We start from the raw sequence: 14,649 nt of genomic DNA on the forward strand, positions 1-14,649 counted from the left end.
GAAAGATTTAAATGTCTTTACTGTGCCCGTTTTAGTATTGAATATTTATATGGAATTTTACCACTGAAGGGAAATCTTAGTAGCTGAGCATAAAAAGAATAGGAGCATAACCCGTGTGAAGGCCATAAACAATATTAATTTTTGAACATAAACATACAGTATCATAGTATATGGCTGGTCTCGGTACTTTAAAGAAAAAATACACACCAGTATTCCATTTCTCCCTAAACATTTTAAGCATCGAAGTCTTTAACTAACATGTAAAATAACACGTATAAAAAGTGGTAGTCTTAAGCTTTTCTGCTAATATAATATGGAATTGCGTATCATTTCCTGCATTGCTTTGTCGAGATTTTAACTTTATATTTAGGCTCAGATTTCAACTATAAATCGTACACTAATTAATGGCAGTAAATACTGATGTTTTGCTCTATCTTACCACAAAAATATATATGTATTGTAGCTGGGATGAACTTTATTTCGTACGCCTAGCTACTGCGATTCGGACACTGAACAGTTAAAGATGGCGACAAATCAGGCACCCAACTAAAAAGCCAAATAGGAGTGGCTTAAGCGACATACAGTACACAGTGGTGTAACTGACAAAAGAAGCGATACACAACCTGTCTCCTCTAAAACTCTTCTGTTTAAAAAGAAATTCCACCAGAGCCTCACAACATTGTCCAATAATACTCTTCTTGTGTCTAATTTTTAGTTAGTTTAGTTTTTTTAGGATTTGAGCCACAGACCAAAAAACAGAATCCACCTGCGATTCGGGCGTTAACAAAATGTGTTTACAAAGAAAGTGAAATACAGTAATACTACCAGCTATATAGATACATAGATTTAGATATTTAGATCCTTAAATTAATATCATTATTAATTTCTTTAGATACGTGATTACATATATTCTCGATTATAAAACAGATAATTCCGGTCCTGGAATCTGACTGAAGTGGTACCATAATCTCTGGTATACGGAAAAGAAAGCATAGATAAAAAAAATTGGATTCTCACGTATCTGATACAAGTATCTTTTAATACAGTCTTTGTTGTGCTCTTGAGGATCATTGTGATATTTTGAGCTCTGGTTGAATGATAAGTGTCGCAGTTTAAATAATTTTCGTTGCTAGAAATTATGAAACGCTCTGTTAAAAGCAAGGGAGTTTTTATGTCCATTATAGTAAAAGAAAATGCCTGACAAAGTAGGGCTTGGACAGATTCCAAGTGCTTGTGCAAATGTGCTAAAGAAATGAGCAAAAAAAGTCATTTATTCCTTTATCATATTGGCTAGATAATGTCCTGTCCTCATTAGTTAGATCAACGAAATGCTGTGGTGTTTGTCAAAGAAAAAAATAAAAGTATTTTTGTTTAAAACGACAGTTAGAAAGAATGTGGACCAGCGTAATACTTTGAGTTTACGGCTTGTCCAAAGTCATTCATTATTAATACTATTAATAATATCTTTGGTAAAGGCTTTGATGCATAAAATATTTCTGCATAATTAAAATATTTATGATAGAGGTAGGTTGTGTACTTTTGTCCAACTGAGCAATCTTGCTTTCATTTAAATTTAAAAGCTCAAATGCTGTACATGAGAGGTTAAGCTTTATTGGCTCCTCCTGGCGGTTTTACAGGGTGATTCCAGATACTTTCAGGTATGACGTCAAATGACGCGTTACACTGCGTGTTACTGCGTTTTGATGTAACACCCACCGCGGTGTAACGTGAAATACCCCACGCGTTTTGAATGGCTGCATCTGTAAGTCATAAAAATAAATAAAATGAACCCAATAAAACAAATAGCACACAAAAGGATATACTTTTCATTCATTTATTTGTCAGTATGATCTGACATTAAATGTCTTTAAATGTTAAATGTCTTTGTCGGAAAAAGTAAGTGAACCTCTAGGATAATCAGTTCAGTTAAGGGGATTAGAGTAAGGTGTGTCAATCAATGGGATGACAATCAGGTGTGAGTTTGGGTGGCCCTGCCCTAAAACATAAACCTGAAGTCTTCACTACCAAAGTCTGGTCTTCATCACTCAGGTTTATGAACTCATGCCATGGCTCGATCAAAGGAGTTTTCTGAGGACCTCAGAAAAAGAGTTGTTGATGCACATCAGGCTGGAAAAGGTTACAAAACAATTTCTAAAGACTTTGGACTTCACCAATCCACTGTCAGGCAGATAGTGTACAAATGGAGAAAATTCAACACCATTGTTACCATCTCTTGGAGTGGTCGTCCAACAAAAATCACTCCAAGAGGAAGGCGTATAATATTCCGGGAGATCACAAAGAACCCCTGGGTAACGTCTAAGGATCTGCAGGCCTGGCTAATGTCAGTGTTCATGAGTCCACCATCAGGCAAAAACTGAACAAGAATAGTGTGCATGGGAGGATAGCAAGGAGGAAGCCACTTCTCTCCAAAAAGAACATTGCTGCCAATTTAAAGTTTGCTAAAGACGACCTGGATGAGCCAGAAGACTACTGGAAGAATGTTCGATGAGTCGAAAATACAACGTTTTGGCTTAAATGAGAAACGTTATGTTTGGTGAAAACCAAACACTGCGTTCCAACATAAATACCTCATCCAGACTGTGTAGTCCTGTATAGTCTCCCAGCCCTGGTGAAAAGTTTCTGTTTGTTTCTCTGTCTGTCCGGGTCTTCCTTCTTTTCATTTAATCCAATAGAATTGTTGTGGCCGGACCTGAAGCAGGGAGTTCATGCAAGAAAGCCCACCAACATCACCGAGTTGAAGTAGTTCTGTAAGGAGGAATGGGCCAAAATTCCTCCAAGCTGATGTGCGGGACTGATCAACAGTTACCATAAATATTTGGTTGAAGTCATTGCTGCTAAAGGGGGTCACACCAGTTACTGAAAGTATAGGTTCACATACTTTTTCCCGACAAAGACATTTAATGTTGGATCATTTTGATCAATAAATAAATTTAAAAAGAATATCCTTTCGTGTGTTATTTGTTTTGAGTTCTCTTTATTTTATGACTTGAAGATATGATCATATTTTAGGTCACATTAATGCAGAAATTCAGAAAATTCTAAAGGGTTGATAAACTTTCTAGCACCACTGTAGGTAGTATATAGTGTATACTGTATAAACTGTAGAATATAGGCTATTGTTGTGTCAGAGTTTTGCTGGAAAAAGTAAGGTTTGTCCAGTGTCTAGGCTGTCTGACACATTATTACTGTTTCCCTGTCATACACTGAAATGAGCAACAATGAGTATTGTTCATCACTGCTCTGTCACTGCATTTTAGCCTTGTACTTGGCCAGGTACAGTACCACAAATTGAGAAGCATAGTAAACGTAAAACAAACATCCCAGTACTGCAGACATACTTGTTTATGTTGCTTTAATAGGACTGTGCTGTACATTTCAGTAATTGTAGTTTGTACATAATGAGATATGCAAATGTTTAATTTCTCCAAAAAAAAGCAATCTTTTAACAGCTTTGGCAAAATTACAGCTTAACCAACATTGTCGATTGATTGCACCCCACTAGACTGAACCCAAGAGAAAGTACGTTAACCAACAAAATAACTGGTTCCATTTCAAGCCTTACAAACTGAGACCTCCCATGTATTTCTAGCTTGAAGGATTAAGAAATCACACCCAAGCAAATTTAAGTCTATAACCAGGGCTTTCAGAGAGGTTTTTAAAGAGCTAGTTAAATATTACACAGGATATAGAAATGCTGCTGTCTCTGTTAAAACTGTTCAAGCTCTGTGTAAACACAAGCTTTACTTGGTATTCCCTTAAGCAGTCATTGTGGCCCCTTCTAGACCTAATCATTTTTATTTTACATTGTGCTTTCCTGCTTAACAGAGCTACAATATTGTTACAAAAATGGAGAAAATCAGGAAATGACGAAGCAGAATAGTAAATAAGTAAAAAAAATTATCATAATCCACAGCTTGCTAAGATTTCAGCCAAGAATATTCCCGAGCAGTTGGTATAGTTAGAGTCTCATGAATTATTTGTTCTCTGGAACAGCTTTGATGAAAAGAGTAATAATTCAAGTACACTTAATTAATAATTGCTTGCACTTATATAGCGCTTTTCTGGATGCACCACTCAAAGCACTTTATAGGTAATGGGGACTCCCCTGCACCACCACCAATGTGCAGCATCCACCTGGATGATGCGACGGCAGCCATAGTGCGCCAGAATGCTCACCACACATCAGCTATCAGTGGAGAGGTGAGCAGAGTAATGAAGCCAATTCAAGATGGGGATTATTAGGATAAGGATAAGGGCCAATGGGAAATTTGGCCAGGTTACACCCCTACTCTTTTAAAGAGACACCCTGGGATTTTTAATAACCACAGTGAGTCAGGACCTCGGTTTTACATCTCCTCCGAAGGATGGCGCTTGTTTACAGTATAGTGTCCCCGTCACCATACTGGGGCATTAGGACCCACATAGACCGCAGGGTGAACTCCCCCTGCTGGCCCCACTAACAGCTTAACCAGCAGCAACTTTACTGTTTCCTAGGAGGTCTCCCATCCAGGTACTGACCAGGCTCACACCTGCTTACCTTCAGTGGGTTGTGAGTTGCAGAGTGATATGGCTGCTGATTTGGTTAACACTTGGTTAAACAAATATTTATTAACAATAACCATAACACACACTACACACACCATAGACATATAACACACAACTTACTGTATTTACAAGTTTACATACCAGGTGTTTCAGACTACCCAGAAAACCCTAGGGTTGCTACCAAGTACTTGACTGTTAAATAATGGATACAGAAGCCAAAGAAAGGAGAAGCTGCCTTCTAATCTAAATAAAATACACCCTTCAATTACATTTCTCTCCCTCTAACCCGAATGCCACAAAATAAATGGGAGCCTAACTCCCTATTCTAAAATGCACCAGTTAGCAGAAGAGGCAGTTTTGAAGTGAGGGATTCTTCAGTCAGAAATTCAAGCTCTCCTAGCAAGGAACTCCTGGCACCAGCTTTATGTTTTGTCTTTTTCTGTCTCCTCTTGACCTGCCCTTTTTCTTTTTCCTCTTTTCTTTCTTGATCTGATCTAATATTGTGTTTTTTGGGACTGTTGATTGACATTTAATCATTTACCCAAAATTTAGTTAACTAAAGTAAACGGAAGATTCTTTTGGACAGTGTTTCTCACACCCAGCACAACTAAGTAAACATCTCTTTATCTGAAGCTCTAGGAAGTGGAAATATTGACACTTGTAAGGTATTACATCTGCCTCAGCTTGTAACATTACCGTTTGAAATTTCTGGTAGAACTTGTTAAATAACAAAAGTTTTAATTGTTTATTTTTAAAGAGATAATTGTATAGTACTTAATGTTTTGAAATTCACATTCTCTTACTTAAACCTTTTCATGCGCAACAGTGATTCTTTGGTGTCTGCGGTAGTGCTATGTAGTATGTAGTGTTATTCACAGGTTTGTTTAGGTGTGCATTTTAGAATATGGTTGTCATGGAGTGGAACTCTGTTTCTGAGTATTGCCATTTGATTGCCGTTTGCTGAAGCCTATGAATACATTTAGTAGAAAGGGGTGTGTTACAGCATGTTCCAAAAGACCTGTCAGTATAATGTATGATTGAGTAATTTAAAAAAAACATGAAAATCACTAACATTAAAAACTACAAATGCTCTCATTTGCAAATTACAAAGGAAGAACATTCAACAGCAGTAAAAAGAAGTAAAAAGAATTGTGTTTCCATTAAAACTCATTCCAGTGATTAGATTAAGCTAATTAGCAAGTAGCCTGTGTGGGAAGCTTCCTCTGGCACTGTTTGGGTGGTCATCGGTGTCACAGAATGCCAAAGCATCAAAGAACAATTATCTTGGAGTTAATCATCATGTTGGCTAAATATATTGTTAACAAGAGACCTGACTGATAAATAGAACACAATCATATCCTACTTTCACGGTTGCCTGTGTGCTAGTCAATGAGCTTTGTGGATATTATCTATACATTCTGTAGCCTAAAGGAGAATGGTACTTATCAAAATTTCTTGACAACTTGTTTCTGCAGAGGCTCCACCATATATACAGTATGTGTACCATACTCAAGGCCCACGGTTGTCAACCTATGATACGGAGCGCCCCCAGGTGATACGCCAGATGACCCTGGAAATTTGTTGTGTGCGCTGAAAAATTGAGATGGGTTTTCATATTTTCTATTTTAATAAAAAGACTTTAGGTGTCAAATACGCAACCTATGTACTATGATACAGCGCGCTAATACTTGGGTGGACACAAGAGTTACCATGTAGTTCTATACCAAAAGGAATGCATGCTACGAACGTAAGTGGCCAATTGTTTTAAAAAAGATTATCTCCAGCAAATAGGGAGCCAGGAGAATGTGCGTGATTTTGGAACAGTGCCAATGTTGTAAGCAAAGGAAAGCATAGAAATGCGTACTATGAATGTTAGTGAGCAATTGTATTAAAAAAAAGGTATCTTCAGCAAATAGGGAGGTAGGAGAATGTGCATGGTTTTGGAACACTGACAATCTTGTGAGCACAGGAAAGTGTGATAGGTAACAGAAAAATATTTAAGGACTGTTCTAGGTTAATTTGAGAAAAATACAGAGCGTCTCTGTGTTTTGCTCCCATGCGCATGAAATAAAAACTTCTTTTAACTTCTGAGATGGACTCCTGAAACATAAACGGGGAAAAATGCAAGCTTGCAGATTTCTAAAGCAGTTACGCCCCACACTATTTGTGAAGAACCTGTGTGGAGAAAAAGCTGTTAAACAGCTCAACCTGCTGCCCCTTTAAGTCACTCGTAAAATTATTGATATGGCAGATAATGTCAAAAGTACGCTGATGGAGCGCGTTAAGATGAGCAGATGCTTTTCATTGCATTTAGATGAGTCTGTAGATGTCGTTGATTTGGCCAACTTGCTTGTTAACGTTAGATACGAGTTTGAGGGCATGTCCCATGATGACATTCAGTTCTGTAAACCACTACCAACAGGAACTACAGGAGAGCACATCTTTCAGCTTCTGAATGAATTTATCGAAGAGAATGGAATCGACTGGATAAAATGCGTCGGTGTTTGTACCGACGGTGCTAGAGTGATGACAAGCCGACACAGCGGTGTAGTTGCACAAATCAGAAGTTCCTCCAAATATGAAGTGGGCGCACTGCAGCATCCACCGCAAGGTCTTGGCAGTCAAGAAAATGCCACTCTGTTGTGAATTGTATCAAAGCTCGACCAATTAATTCACATCTGCTTTGCTCAACTAAACAGGCTCACCCCTCTCACTGAAACGGTGCTTTTTTATTGTTGTTCCTGTTTTAATTCTGTAAAGCGCTTTGAGAAACCACCTTTAAAGGCATTATATCAAATAAAGTTTATTATTATATTTATAATATGAGTGTGTGTGTACGCGTGCGTGCTCATGTTGGTCATTAAGATTTTCTGTGGTTCCTGTGGGATGACTTGTAGGTGGTACTTGGATGCTTTGGTTTGATCAGGGGTGGTACTTGGTCCAAAAAGAACCACTGCTCTAAGCTATACTGTTCTACTTTTTTTTTTACTGTTTCATTCAGAGTCATGTGTCAGTGGCCTTGCAGGTGCCAAAGCACGTGCATACGTTGCCACTGTCTAATGCAAACATCTTATCTTTGCAGGTGGAGCCCAATGCCACAATTGGAGAAATAAAGGGGATGTTTCATAAATCCCGTAAGTACTGGGTGATGGGGGATGCAAGGACAACCTTTTACCCAGACCTATAGATTGACATTTAGGACTTCTGGGCATCAGCACTTTGCGATGGGAAGAATTTAGTTCCTTCCCATCCTGGTCTTTTCCTCTATCCCAGAATATCGTCCAGCTGCTCTTGAGAGGTCCCTGACTGTCAGTCTCATCAGCACAGATAGAAAGTTTGATCCAAAGCTCCATGACTCGACATTAAAAATTGCCTCATGTTTTTAGTCCAAAAACACTCCCACACTTTCCAGTTGTGTACTCTGGCCCACGTTTCCCTTGCTTTAATATCTACACTTTTCACTGCATCTACAAAGTCCTGTCTTGACACAGAAAAGATGGCCAATAAGTCCTTTCGATACTTGGAAATTTAATAACACTCATTTCTAACCATAAATGAGATTTAGCTGTAACAGTGACAAAACAAATGCTATATTATTTACCTTACCAGTAATATTATATTTTCAAGCTTACGTAATGTTGTGTTCTTTGCTGGGGCTAATATTCAGCTTCACTCTCTTTCAGATCCTCAGTGGTATCCTGCTCGACAGTCCATCAGACTCGACCCCAGTATGTATTTTTCTTCTGCTTTAATTGTTGCCCGGAAATGAATGTCACATAGCATCTGTGAAATGGCTTTTTTATTTTATTTGCCCATTTCATACAATATTTTAACCTGTCCAAACTCTTCTTGCATTTTTTAAAATTATCCTCATGTTGATCAAAGTGACATTGTTCCAAAATAAGCATGAATGAGGCTAAAAGAAACATGATGGAAATCAAAACTTCATTCTTTTTGGTATAGACTGACATCTGTTCTGAAATCGCTGTATAGGACAATGCCATTCTTTTTCTGCCTCATTCCCCAACAAATGGTCAACAAGGATGTACAAAACATGCCACAGATCAATTAGCAAGGTCCAACGGCTGTATTTGTTGTAAGGTCCTGTGCTTTTGCTATGGAGGCACAAAGCTGTTCATCTCTGCCATCCATAATAGCTGTTATTGCTTTCTCATACTGTATCTCTAAACTTGAATATGAGGAAAAGTCCTGCAGTTGGTGTTATTTTAGCAGGTGTGAGCGGCTTTCTGTTTACCACCCCTGCATGACCAAAGTCCAGGACTGGAATTGACGAATAGCTAAATAACTTGTAGGCAGATTTCTCCCGTTGGTGTAACTAATGGGTAATAAAAAAGACCATTTGAATAATTTGAAATGAATTATTTGGTCCAAAGCCAAGTTTATTCTCTATTGTGAATTGTTCAACATTCAGACTGAAGATCTGTCAAATGAGACACGGGAAAGGAAATTGAAACTCCTCCTTTTCATCATTGTTTCAGGAAATAAAGTTGGACTTTTTTGGAAATGGTTATAAATGGCACAAATTAACACATTTTATTTGGACATAAAAGCCGTCAAATTACACTATGATATTATAGCTGTGGTCATGGTCATCATCACCGTTATCATTTTATGCAGATTGTCAAGACTTTTCAAAGTGCGGTAGACCATCTTTAAAACAAAACCGCTGTTCAAAAGATCAAAAGATTAGTACATCAGAAAATTAATAATGAAAAGTACATTTAAAGATGTGTTTGTTTCTTTATGGTATTGGTAGATTTTTTTTTCTCTTAACAAAACACCTTATAAAGTTAATTGTTTCAGATGATTTTTAAAACCTACTGAATAGTATCTTAAAAGCAAGATCACCTTGCAATCTGTGTTACATTCCTGTTATTAACCTGCAGGACAGTGAAGGGATTAAGGAACCAATAGTTCAGAAAAGGAGGTATAACGCTATGTAAACAATAAATAAAAACACATTTACTTCAAAATTAACTGTAGCACTCACTAGAAGTAAGTGTAGCAACATAAGCCAGGAGTGATATGGTAGCATGCTATTCTCTTCCTCCTTTATCTCTCTGCAGAAGGCAAGTCTCTAAAAGATGAAGATATTTTGCAGAATCTTCCTGTGGGGACCACTGCCACTCTTTACTTCAGGGACCTGGGAGCCCAGATCAGCTGGGTCACTGTAAGTGCTATCTGCAGATGTTGGAAGAGATTTAAGGGCAATATTTAAGATGAATCTTTTAATCCCACCTGACAACCACACATGACAAATGGAGGCCTTCTCTTTGCCAGAAGACTACTTACAGTACCTCTGCCCCATTGAAACCCATCCTGAAATGTTGGGTTTGTCATTGTATTTGGATAACAATGATAACAACAGTGGTATGTGTTCAGAATTTGTGATGAAGCCTAGTGCCAACCTGTACGTTTTATAAAGTAATTTATTTTTCACAGTATTTTAACCACCTACAAATCTGCTTGAAATGTATAGAGACTTGGATTTCTATGTCTGAGTTATTTGAGAGTTTGGGAGACCTTTTGATGTTATATATATTTGTTTCAGGTCAATCATTATTGTTTAAATGGGATCATGTTTATCTGGAGGCCTCCAGTTTGTGAAAGACTCCCAGTTGTATTGAATATTACAGGGGTCTTACATGAACTATGCCAGATCTAAATTTGACTTCAATATAGGTCACTTTGGCCTGGGGGGATTAAAGGTTATATTAATACACAGAGTGGTTATGTGATTCCATATCCAGATAGCATATCTATAATGTATATATATTTTCTCATGTAATACTGTGTTTCTGAGCAGAAAAAAACATAATTCATTATTTAATGGACACCCTTTCAACCCATTGGTCCATTAAACTGGGATTTTACTGTATTTATATACAGATTGCAAGTTTCCAGGCTCTTTTTTAATCACTGCAGAAATTAGGTATTAAGAATGCATTAGTACCAAAATGGGGTGTGTTGGAAAGCCCAAAACCATAAAACAATCAAAGTGGCTTCTCTTCCAAACAGCACAGAATTCTTTGAAGTGCACTTATCCTGGCTTGTCTTTCCTGGCTTTTAGCTTTCTTTTTTGGATGCCAATGTGATCCCAAGGAATGGTACCAAACTAAAGATTTGGGATTATATTTAACCTTTTTACCTAATGTCAAGGTTTTATAATATAATTAAATATTTTGTTTGTACAATATTCTTCTCATTTCATTTTGAATACAGCCTGGCCAGGCTCCCTGTTGTGCATTCAAGCACCTTGGACAGCATTTCTTTTATGTACGGTAATGAGGTGGCTGTTGTCACTTGCTTACCTTTTTTAAGATCAAAGTCTGATGTTGTTTCTCTGCACAAAAACCTTAGTATAATTTAAAGCTAATTTAGTTTTTCAAAATCTGGGATATTTTTAGTAATGGAATTTAATATAATTCCCCATTATGCAGTAGATCCAGTCTTTTCCAGCTTTCCATGGTTTTCCACAACTCCCACTCCTTAGATCTTCCAGTTGGGAAACCAGAGCCTAGAACACTATTGGTCCCAGCCCTCAAGCCAAGTTGATAAAATATTGGTGATTCCATACTAGGCTGGTGTTTCAAATTATTTGAAATTCAAAATTTTCAACCAAAAAGAGAAATGTTTCTGGCAGTGTATGGTAAGGTTTTCATAAGATCTTTAATGAGAGGTTGGCACAAATTGCTTAATGGTGGCAGTGTCTCTTTCCTTTTCTAGGTGTTCCTGACTGAGTACACTGGACCTCTTCTCATCTACCTGCTGTTCTACTTCAGGGTCCCCTTCATCTACCCACCCAAATATGACTTCACCACCAGCAAGCATTGGGTTGTACAGTAAGCAGCAGCTTTGAGCTATTTTTTGTAAGGGTCAGATTTCACCTCTCTGAAGTCACCCTCCTTGAGAGGTCGCCAGAGGAGGGACATTGCTTTTGTAATGCTGACTAGAGGATTGTTGAATAAATTTGATTGGCCATTCTAAGTGCATCACCAGTTCGATTTCATAGAACGCTCTCAGACAGGCAACAGTGCAGTATCTCCTTTGAAACCTGCAAATGTCAGAGGTGTGCCCTAGTGTTGAATTCATCACAAATCTTCTGGATTCAGATGCTGATGCTACTAGTTCTAGGGCAGTGTTTATAGTAGAGTAATAAAGAAAATAGTATTTAGGTATCAAATTTAGGACCCCTGAAATACAAACGGGTGCTATGGAACCCCCATGTAACGGGGCCTAGCAGTTAAAGGATCCATGTTAGTAAATTATATCGAGAGGCCAGAATACAGTGCAAGTTCACAAATACAAGATGTTAATGTTCCTTGGTATTAATTCCTCATGCTCTTGTTACTGAGCACAAGTATTGATCTTCACTCTGAACTTTGGCTCAGTTCAGATTCTTTCTTTGGATGGCAAGGGAGGTGAAAGTGTAAAATTTATTTTGTTTATATTGTTTCTTCTGAATTTTGACTTTTATAGTACAGGTTGTTTTAGTTTCTCTAGTTTTACTCTAATCGAGTTTTAGAATAAGTGTGTACAATTCTGCATGTAATTAACAGACTGATCTTTGCTCCATCCCTCAGCCTGGCCTGCATGTGTCACTCTTTCCACTATGTGAAAAGGCTAATGGAGACGCTGTTTGTTCACCGGTTCTCTCATGGCACCATGCCACTAAGGAACATCTTCAAGGTAGGAAGGAGCCATGGGACTTTCAAAACTTTGCCTGCTTCACAAGCTTTGTATGCATTTACCATTACACAATCATATGCTGCTACAGTATTGTAATAAAACAGTGAAACTGCTGTACATCTGTAGAACAGCACAATGGAAGAGTAGATCGTTTTAGGAAGACATAAGTAAAATGTTGGATTCCAAACTGCTTGGATTCTGGAACCCTCTCTGGCTTACTCTGATCCTCTAAGGATAAAGTGTTGGCTAAAAATGGTTGAATGGATGATTAAAATAATACAATACCTTGATTCTAACACTTTTTGTCACAGAACTGTACGTACTATTGGGGCTTTGCAGCGTGGATGGCATACTACATCAATCACCCTTTCTACACACCTCCAAGTAAGCACTGTATCTGTTCTGTGCACAGACAGGCCTGTTCTTACTGTTCAATTGCTGTGCCTTTTAGATGGCTACCAGAGAGAAGAAAAATATCAAATATGATGTTATACTGATTATTTTAACCTGTGACTGTACTAGTTGATACAGTGCCTTGCAAATACATTCACTCTCCTGTGAAGTTCCCCATTTTTGAGGCTTCTGAGTGTCAATGACACTTTCAAATCAGACTTTGTTTGAAAACAATCTATTCCAAAAATCATGCCAAAAAGTGTTAAAGCTACATTACTGTACATGACATTTACAATATAATGGAAGATTCTAAATTGCTTAATTATTTAACCCCTTTGTAACTGGAATCTTAAGTCCGTTCAAGTGGAAAATAATAGTTTGAAAGTTCACAAAAGTAGTGTAATAATAGCCTGTTTGTGATTTAACTTGACTTCAGAATAAATGCATCTCTGTTAAGTTTTCTTAGGTATAGAATTTGTTCTAAACTTGCATAGGAATACAAAAGATTATAAATGTGACCAAGGATATTAAATCTCATATTGCAGATGTGGCAGAAGGCTTTATATGAAGGCCTGGCTACTCAGTTTTGAAGTACAGCCTGATCTAAGCAGTGTCCGGGGATTTTTTTATACTCCTTTTCTGATCTGTGCCTTTCTAAGACGAAATCCCTGAGTATTTTTTCTTGGTTTCTTCTTGGTTTTCATTGTTGATTCCATGCTTGAAATTCACTACCTGACTGAGGAACCTTACTAAGAGAGATATATTTATTCTGAAATCATGTGACCCATTATTATTGAACACAGAGACCACCCAACTAATTGTGAGAATACTTAAGCAAACAACATAGTTTGGGATTTTTCTTGGAAGTTTATACTGACATTTAAGGTCATTTTACACATTAAACTGTTTAGCTTGAGGATTTGAGTTTTGACTAGAAATATTCACTTAAACCATATATGTGACTTTTAATTCAGCAAAACAGGACATGTATGGAAATGGTTGCTGAGTGGTCCAGCTACTCATTTGGTTCTGGTATTGAGCCCTATAGACAATTGTTTGTTCAAGTCTTGGCTGTGTCAGTGGTACTCATATGATTGGGTTATTCCATCTCAATCTGCAGCTCTCGGCCAGTGTGAAAACTTGTGCTTCCAAGTGCAAAGTGTACACAAACTTTCTTCCCTCTCTGTTGGTCCAATGATTGTATTGTGAGATGATTTAACAGTTTAGAATTTCAAACTGAGATAGTAAAATTAATGATAAAATTAAATATTCTGTATTTCTCCTTGCCTGTGCTAAGTGGCTGGGTTGGTGATTAGTTGGCAATTTCTGTGACAAATTACTAAATTGATTTTTATTTTTGTTTACAGTGTATGGAGAACAGCAAGTGAAGATTGCTCTAATTATTTTCCTGGTATGTTTTTTTAAGACCTGGCTTGTGAATAATCTAGTTTAGATGTACTGCAGAGGATTACTACAGACAGAGGATTCCAAAGTCCTTATTTTAGTACTTTATAGTCATATCGAAGAGACCTGACTACCTGAAGTGAGCTCCCATACATTTAATGGTCATCCCCTTTTGGAAGCCAAATATAAAACATTTTACTCTTTATTTTTCTCAGTTAATAGTGCATGTCAAGACATGGATATAAAAAGCCTATACACCCTTATTGATTCCCTGGCACTTTGAAGAAGCTTTAACTTTTTTGCAAAGAAGAGTGGGATAAAATTGCAAAGTCCAAGTGTGCAAAGTTGATAGAAACTTACTGTTGCAATAAATGCAAAAGGTGCTTCCCCAAAGTATTAGTTGGGGGGGTTCCACACTTATGCATCCAGGGTGTTGTAGTTTTTTTCCCTAATAATTATCTATTTGTTTTTCTCTTGAATTCTGTTGGTTGCAAGATCACATTAAAGATGGAAAAATGTCTGACATGATTTATCTTGATTTCTGGCTTTACATCACAAAAACCTGCAATTTCACTA

The 14,649-nt window shown here is 37.5% G+C and overlaps 1 protein-coding gene across 2 annotated transcripts in view; it reads left to right on the top strand.

The window, feature by feature from the left end:
- tecrb (trans-2,3-enoyl-CoA reductase b) overlaps positions 1 to 14,649 on the top strand; it is a 52,433-nt gene that overhangs the window by 26,905 nt on the left and 10,879 nt on the right. For both annotated transcript variants that reach the window (XM_015349571.2, XM_006631834.3), the window contains 7 exons: positions 7,649 to 7,700; positions 8,250 to 8,294; positions 9,654 to 9,757; positions 11,314 to 11,429; positions 12,171 to 12,276; positions 12,588 to 12,660; positions 14,037 to 14,080. In XM_015349571.2, the coding sequence (XP_015205057.1) occupies positions 7,649 to 7,700; positions 8,250 to 8,294; positions 9,654 to 9,757; positions 11,314 to 11,429; positions 12,171 to 12,276; positions 12,588 to 12,660; positions 14,037 to 14,080 (540 nt within the window). The remainder of the gene's footprint in view (positions 1 to 7,648; positions 7,701 to 8,249; positions 8,295 to 9,653; positions 9,758 to 11,313; positions 11,430 to 12,170; positions 12,277 to 12,587; positions 12,661 to 14,036; positions 14,081 to 14,649) is intronic.

This window comes from Lepisosteus oculatus, chromosome 11 (genome assembly GCF_040954835.1).
Source record: "Lepisosteus oculatus isolate fLepOcu1 chromosome 11, fLepOcu1.hap2, whole genome shotgun sequence".
NCBI classification, from domain to species: Eukaryota; Metazoa; Chordata; class Actinopteri; order Semionotiformes; family Lepisosteidae; genus Lepisosteus; species Lepisosteus oculatus.